At 34.3% G+C, this 8,503-nt stretch overlaps 4 protein-coding genes across 4 annotated transcripts in view; 2 read left to right on the top strand and 2 right to left on the bottom strand.

Moving 5' to 3' along the window:
• LOC130678176 (cyclic AMP response element-binding protein A) overlaps nt 1-8,503 on the top strand; it is an 80,346-nt gene that overhangs the window by 62,206 nt on the left and 9,637 nt on the right. The window lies entirely within an intron of this gene.
• LOC130678173 (delta-1-pyrroline-5-carboxylate synthase) lies at nt 663-3,757 on the top strand. The gene is made up of 5 exons (XM_057485217.1): nt 663-907; nt 1,116-1,449; nt 1,563-3,028; nt 3,251-3,541; nt 3,599-3,757. The coding sequence occupies exons 1-5, from the start codon at nt 812-814 to the stop codon at nt 3,755-3,757; spliced, it is 2,346 nt and encodes a 781-aa protein (XP_057341200.1). The 5' UTR covers nt 663-811.
• On the bottom strand, nt 3,793-5,430 carry LOC130678175 (U4/U6 small nuclear ribonucleoprotein Prp4). The gene has a single exon (XM_057485220.1). It carries the CDS (start codon nt 5,428-5,430, stop codon nt 3,847-3,849), a length of 1,584 nt encoding a protein of 527 aa, XP_057341203.1. The 3' UTR covers nt 3,793-3,846.
• Nucleotides 5,503-7,215, bottom strand: LOC130678180 (ubiquitin-like modifier-activating enzyme 5). The gene has a single exon (XM_057485227.1). It carries the CDS (start codon nt 7,118-7,120, stop codon nt 5,954-5,956), a length of 1,167 nt encoding a protein of 388 aa, XP_057341210.1. The 5' UTR covers nt 7,121-7,215; the 3' UTR covers nt 5,503-5,953.

Raw genomic sequence — 8,503 nt, 5'->3', positions numbered from 1 at the left:
CTCATTTTTAGAAGTTCCACATGCGGAACTTTTTTGGAATCTTTTTGGAACGAATTTTTTTTACACGGGCTATAGGAAATTTTAAATTTTATAGATTTTTAGGGAAAAAATTTGAAGATTTCATTCAAAATCATTTTCTTAATCGAAGAAATCTGAGCCCAGCTCATTGGGAATTTGAATCATTTCTGTTTTTAATAAAATTTAATAAAAAAAAATTTCGCTTATCCTTTGATTTATATTTCCTCAAAGGAAAATCATACTTTACATATTAGCACATTATATATTTGTAGTAAAATTGAAACCTCTGTAAAAGCAAACAGCTCAAACCAGTAAATCAATAGTTGAGTAATCAAAGCATATTTATATAAAATAAATTTAAATCCTAAAGGAATAAAAAAATATTTTTATTTACATTAAAATTTATCAATCAATAATTTAATTAAAAACTAAATGATTTCTTTGTTGAGCTTCCGTTATTCCTTACACGGCCAAAAGATTAAAATTTATTAATAATTTATGGGTCAGTGACTTACATCGTAATTAGATTATAAAATAATCAATTGATAAATAATTAAAAATAAATAAATAATAAACCATTTGTACTTTACTTTGCAATCTTTATTTATTGATACCGATAAGGAGGTCTCCCCATACAGCGGAGTAAGCGTTTGCTGGCAATGTCGCAGCTTCAGTAGATTATTGTTCGATCGTCGGGTATATTTTTTTTTTTTTTCGTCCAGTTACTCATTAGTTTATCAATATCCTTTGGAATATATACATATAAAGATATATTTTTATATTTAGTGTAGAAATGTATACAAAATTACTAACAAAATCTCAAAAAATAAAAACCTGTTATCAGTCTGCTAGTGCATCAAATTGGGTTTGGCTGCCTCATAACAAACCGGTAAGCAAATTTTGAATTTTTTTCCTGTCAGATTTTTCTGTGACAACACGCTTGTTCATGCGGCATCCTGTCTAATCGATAAAATATGAACCCCCGTGACTCTACTAGCCTTCAATCACTTGGAGCTTGAAACCAGACATTTTATTGTCACCAAAAGTTTACCAGCAGCAATGGAATAGTTTAAATAATTGTAATATTTGTTAATTAGGCGCATCGTACAGATCTACGACGGCTGGCCCAAACAGCAGAACGACCTCGTCGAACAACATTTACAGATCGAAATCAATTCAAATACGCTAGACGTCTTGTAGTTAAATTAGGAAGTGCCATAATAACTCGGGAAGATGAACAAGGTTTGGCACTTGGACGATTGGCGTCAATCGTTGAACAGGTGGCCGAGTGTCAGATAGAAGGACGGGAATGTATCATGGTAACAAGTGGCGCAGTTGCTTTTGGTAAACAAAAACTAACTCAGGAATTGTTGATGTCATTATCAATGCGCGAAACTCTCAGTCCACTTGATCACACCCGCGAGCATGTAGGTAAGAATAATAACGATAATAAATTAATCTTTGATCTCGCACTATCTGATACTCGAATTTAATCAGCAAAACCTTTTATGATTTGATAAGAAATATATATTTTATTATTGCAGGAAATCTATTGGAACCACGAGCAGCAGCAGCAGTAGGGCAATCTGGTCTTATGTCATTATATGACGCAATGTTTGCACAGTACGGCGTTAAACTTGCACAAGTATTGGTAACAAAACCCGATTTTTATAATGAAGAAACACGTAAAAATTTATTTAGTACTTTAAGTGAATTAATAAGTCTGAATATTGTACCAATAATAAATACAAATGATGCGGTATCACCTCCCCCTCAAGTTGATGAGGAAGTTGCCGGTACTCAAGGACGAAGGGGTATATCTATTAAAGACAATGATTCATTGGCTGCAATGCTAGCAGCAGAAGTACAAGCTGATTTACTTATTTTAATGAGCGACGTTGATGGAATTTATAATTTACCACCTTGGCAAGACGGCGCTAAAATGCTCCATACATTTAGTTCTGATTTACGAGAAACTATCAAGTATGGAGAGAAATCTAAAGTGGGCACTGGTGGTATGGATTCAAAAGTAACCGCTGCTTTATGGGCATTAGATCGTGGTGTCTCTGTTGTTATTTGTAATGGGGCACAAGAGAAAGCTATTAAAAATATTTTGAGTGGTCGTAAAATAGGTACATTTTTTACAGAGACACCGTCAGCATCAACCCCAATTGAAATAGTTACAGAGAATGCAAGATTGGGAAGTCGTTTGCTTCAAGCATTGAAACCAGAAGAACGCGCGTCTTGTATAAATGTCCTAGCAGATTTATTAGAAACACGTCAAAATGATATTTTATCAGCAAATGCTAAAGATCTTGAAGAAGCTACTAAATCTGGTTTAGCTAAACCTCTATTATTACGTTTATCACTGAGCCCATCAAAATTAAAATCACTCAGTTCAGGATTACGTCAAATTGCTGATGAATCCTTGACAAATGTTGGTAAAGTTTTGAGAAGAACACAAATTTCTGAGGGATTAGAATTAAAACAAATTACAGTACCGATTGGTGTCCTGTTGGTTATTTTTGAATCACGACCGGATAGTTTACCGCAGGTAGCAGCACTTGCGATATCCAGCGCCAATGGATTACTTTTGAAAGGCGGGAAAGAAGCCGCGTTTAGTAACAAATGTCTTATGGAATTAGTGCAAGAAGCGCTGAGAACTGTGGGAGCTGAAAATGCAATTTCTTTGGTTTCAACGCGTGAAGAAGTCAGTGATTTGTTATTGATGGACAAACATATTGATCTTATTATACCGAGAGGTAGTTCCGAACTGGTAAAAACAATACAAGAACAGTCAAAACATATTCCGGTTTTGGGTCATGCCGAGGGAATTTGTCACGTGTACGTTGACAAGGACGCCGATACGGAAAAAGCCAAAGCTATTATTAGAGATTCAAAGTGCGATTATCCAGCAGCTTGTAATGCCATGGAAACTCTTCTTATTCATGAAGATCTTATGAGGGGTAATTTTTTTACGGATGTTTGCAATATGCTTCGGAAAGAAGGAGTAAGTTGATCTAGAGTTTTTTACATTCGGTCAGATCACGAGAAATTTTCAGAATTGACATCAAAAATGATTCAGTTAATTTTTTACAAAATAATTATCCCTGGTCAATTGACGTCAATTGTCAGACAATTTCTCTACTTTACATCACTAGTTAATGGAGAGTTTATCGAGGACTATTCAAAGTTTGGGGTATAATTTTGGTCGTGATATTTTTTATTTCAGGTGAAAATTAATGCCGGGCCAAGGTTGAGAGAGCAATTGACATTCAGTCCTCCGGCTGCTAAAAGTATGAGAACTGAATACGGCGCACTCGAGTGTACTATTGAAGTTGTACCAAGTATTAATGAAGCTATTAATCATATTCACAAGCATGGAAGTGCTCATACTGATGTTATTGTCACGGAAAATGAATCAAATGCTGAATGTTTTCAAAGAGAAGTTGACAGCGCTTGTGTTTTTCATAATGCGAGCACGAGATTTGCTGATGGTTACAGATTTGGACTTGGAGCTGAGGTAAATTTTTTTTATACGTAAAAATAATAATTATTAATTAAAAAATAAATTACATAGGTCGGAATATCAACCTCAAGAATTCATGCACGTGGACCGGTTGGAGTCGATGGTCTTCTGACAACCAAATGGATTCTCCGAGGGCACGGACATACAGTCCAGGATTTTAATGAAAATGGACCAATGACTTACATCCATCAACCTCTTCCCATAAACTAAACCCATCTCATATATAAAATAATAAATGTAAATACTTATTTTAAATTAAATTTATTAAACAAATTAATTAAACCTAGTCGACAATTAATTTACATATTCTCAGGTGACCACAACTTAAACGTGCGGTCATAAGAACTAGTAGCGATATATTTATGATCTGGTGACACATCAACGGCCATTACTTTTCCATCATGTCCCTGTAGTGTCTTTAGAGGTTGCCATGTTTTATTAGACCATATTTTAGCGGTATTATCATACGAAGCGGTAACCAAATAATGACCATCCCCCCGTTGATATTTAACATCAGACAATAAATTAGTATGCGCTGGTATTGAATATAAACATGTTCGTTTACGCAAATCCCAAATTTTACAAGTGTTATCATCACTTGCTGTAACTATTTGGAACCCATTTGGCGAAAAATCAATACCAAAAATAGATTTTGAATGACCGTCCATAAACATTATACACCGACCTGTACGTAAATCCCAGACACGTCCAAAGGCATCATGACCACCAGTAGCAGCAACACTTCCATCAACCTGGAAACTGATACAGTGAACAGCTTTGGCATGACCTTCCTGATGCAGCACTTCTTCTTTCTGCTCCAAATCCCAGAGTCTCCAAGATGCGTCGTGGCAACAAGTACCAAGAAATCTTCCCGATGGATGAAAAGCAATACGGGAAACACGTTTATCATGACCCTCGAGATCAGCAATCGGTTCATCACCAGAACCACCGGCCCAGAGTTTAACTTTACCATCGGCATCACAACTAGCCAATACACATGTTGATCCAGCAGTTGGTCCAACAACTGGTTCAGTTATCGTTGCTTTAGGATGAAAAACAATGCATCCAGCGAGCCTGGTATGTCCATTCAATGTTCTTAATAGTTCGCAGTCTGGTACAGACCAAAGTTTGCATATTCCTGACCAAGATGAAGTTGCGAGAATTTTAGAATCAGGACTAAATTGACACGAAGAAATAGGACGAGTATCACCAACTTGGGAGCAATAAGTTGACAAACTTTGTAGCTTTCGAAGTAATTCTTGCTGATGAGCTGTCCGAGTAGCACCAGGTAGAGCTAAATCTTGACGTGCACGTTGTAATCGTGCACCAGCACGTTTTAATGAGTATTCAGCAATCCAAGCGCGCGCTATTTGCAACGAATCTGGACCTTCATGGTACCAGGTCGTCTCCATTTCACGTTCCAGAGGACGAACATGTTTATCATCATCGTCATGCTTCTTTTTAATAACATCCTCACCACGACTGGCTAATAATTCACGCAATCGAGTTCGTCTGTCTGCTGGACCTTCACCAAACAGACAAATTGGCTCACCTAGTACTCGTAAAGTTTTACGTACCTCTGAATCATCTGTTGATACATTTATTTGACGTGCCTTCTTTCTCCTTTCAAATTCCTCAAGCAATGCTTGTTTATCTTTGGACATCTCATCCTCCAGCTCCATGTATTCATTTGACACGTGGATATTTGCTGCCGGTGTTGGAGCGGGTGCAGCTGGTGCTGGACCCGATCCATCAACTGGATCATTGTGGTCATCTGATGACTCTGCTGCCAGTCTAGCACGTTCTCCTTCTTCAAGTGATCCATAGTGAACTGTCTTTGATTTACGAACGTAGACCAGGTCTTCGTCGTCAGACATTGTCATTTTTTTTTTATCTGTAATATTATTTTTACGTTTGTTTATAAAATTATAACCTCAATAAATTTAAATCAGTACTTACCGCTACACTTATTTGAATATTTTTATAATTTAATAAAATTCTTTTTTCTTTTAATTAAATTTTCTTAATTAATTTAAAATTATTAATTTATTTATTTTAAATACATAATTTATGTACAAACATGCCGGTAAAAGTATAAACAATCGTTATATTAACGTGATATATTTGTGCGACGCCATTTTGATTCTTGGGAAGTTTAAAAATCAACGCAACCGCCACAAAAACTTGAGCGCATGCGTTTAAATATTTACGCGGGAAATTTTTTGATATTCAAAAATAACAAATTATTAATATTTTATAAATTTTTATTAAAAATCAATGAAAATTTATCAAAGCTAATTTTTTTTTATTTAAAAAAAAAATTAATTATAAATTTTTAAAATAATTACAGCAAAAATAATAAAAAATCTCTATACACCAGCTCAATAATAAATATAATTATTAAATTTAAATATTTTTCATAGTAGCCATCAGTTCTTCAAGACTCAGAGCACTGGCATCGACGACATTTTCATTGTCAACGACAGGATCTGGCAGCACGTAAGCTTGTCTGACACCTTGACACAATCCTTTGATGTTTTCTTCTTCAGCAACAGCAGCGGTCTCATCAATAAGCGAAATACCCCAGTCGTTATCTTCATGAATCGGCGGTTCTTCGACAGCCTCAACAGCAATTTCTTCCTTAGGCTGAGCCTGATACTCCAGCTGCCTCTGACGACAATACTGATCATCGCAATTAGGATTAGGACGCAGTACCATCGAAGGAAAAAAATCATCCATCGCGTTGTATCCAAGATAAAATGAAGTGTTACCGAAATTTAACAAATATTTCAAAGCATTTTGGGTTAAAAAACCAGCAACGATGCCCATTGTTGTGGGCAATGATGCTGCGCAAACGCCTTCTTTCTTCAATGTCTTCTCGTCTATTTTTGATGCAACAACCAGGGGTGGTGCGCAAGCAAAGCAAGCTGATTCCCCAGGTACTATAAATTGTATATGACCTGATACTGCATTTTCTGAAACCCCGCTTTCGAACCACTTGCAATTTAATTCATTGCAGGCAGTATTTATTGCCATACGTGCTTCAAAATTATCAACGCAGCTGAGCAATAAATCAACTTGCCCGTTATTTAAACTTGATTTACTTATAGCTGTCATGAATTCATCGAAATGATCAACAGTTGTTATGTTATAATTGTGGGTCTCGATATCAACATCTGGGTTTATTGATGTCAGAGTTCGAGCAGCAGCGTCAACTTTACTGAGACCAACTTGGTGAGGTTGAAAAAATAAACGATTCATATTTGCTAGTTCAACTTTGTCGTAATCAAAGAGTACGAGCTTGCCGATACCACAACGGGTCAACATTTCGGCAGTTACGCTTCCGACACCACCGACACCAACTATTGCTACTGTCAGTGTACGAATTTTTTCATAATTGTCAACTATTCCCATACGTTTTAGGGCCATCAGACGACTGTAAGGATTTGTGTCAACAACTTCTGCTGACAGAGTATCTATTTTTTTACGCGATATCACATTTTTATTACGTTCTTGCGATAATTCTTGCTCAAGATGTTGGATTTTTAGTTTCAATTCTTCGACACTTTCCATTATTTTATTTATTTTATAAACTTTTATTATATTTTATTTATAGAGAGAGCACTTGTCACGTAAACAGATGGTTTGACACAAGTTTTTTTTTTGTCGAGTACACGTGGATGTGGAGTGATTTGAATGCCATCTAGAAATGATAAAAGTGAAATGTTAAATATCGACTGTTGTTTAAGCCAAACAATGAATAATAAAATTTTAAATTATTCGTACGAAACGAATCCATAGGGATGAAAATTAGTGAAATTAATGCAATTAGTTGAGAAAAATAATTTTTACACGGCCTGAAACGAATCACAGCAACTGACAACATAAAACTGTCCCGAAGAAGAGGTCATGTCATAAATTATTTATCGTTTACTAGGCATGAAGTCGTAACTCCTTGTGACAACAAGGTATTAGTAAAAACTAATATTCAAAATCTGATAGCAAACGCATTATTTATTCATTACATTTTTATGTTTTAATTAAAAAAAAATAAATTTAGTTATTGAATTTCTAACTCTATTTGTTCTTTTATATCCTAACAAAATAAACGTTATCTTAACATTTAGTACGTGCGTTAATGACATTGTCAAATCACCTCGAGTTAATTATACCTATCAGTAATTTCGGTAATACCCCCGAAAATACGACAAAGACTTTTTGAACTGTTATTAAAAATACATTAGATTCTATCGCTTGTAATGCGTAGTAATGGAAAAAATTAACAGTTTTTAAAAATTTAAAAAATATCTAGAATTCGTCAACGATAATGTGTCGGCATTGCGTTCATTAGTCATAAATACTAATATTTCCGAACATAAAAATTTCATTACGCATAATTAAACCTAAATTATTTACTCTTTGACCGAAAAAAATTTTTTTCAAATTCTTCGAAAATAGACATTTCAATAACTAAATTTTTTTCAGTCATCTTTTAATTTTCGAATCGATCAATTAGTTTTTGAAAAAAGTAAAATCAATTTTTAATAGTATATTACACACCTAGGGTAGTAAAGTAAGAAATGTCAGATTACATGTGATCTGAGACATTTCTTACTTTACTACCCTAGGTGTATAATATACTATTAAAAATTGATTTTACTTTTTTCAAAAACTAATTGATCGATTCGAAAATTAAAAGATGACTGAAAAAAAATTTAATTATTGAAATTTACTATTTTCCTTGAAAATTGAAGGAAATTATTCAATTCTGTCAAAAAATCGATAACCCGCATCAATTGATAGCTTCACACCCGCATTTAAGCTCCAATTTAAATTAGAATCATCTACAAAAATAATAATAATAATAATCATAGCCCTAAATAAATAAATCATAAAATAATCAAATAAAGTTTATAATAATTACTAAACAAATATTTAAAAAACAAACATATAATA

Source organism: Microplitis mediator, chromosome 1, assembly GCF_029852145.1.
Source record: "Microplitis mediator isolate UGA2020A chromosome 1, iyMicMedi2.1, whole genome shotgun sequence".
NCBI lineage: Eukaryota > Metazoa > Arthropoda > Insecta > Hymenoptera > Braconidae > Microplitis > Microplitis mediator.
This window is presented reverse-complemented; position numbering and strand designations above follow the sequence as displayed.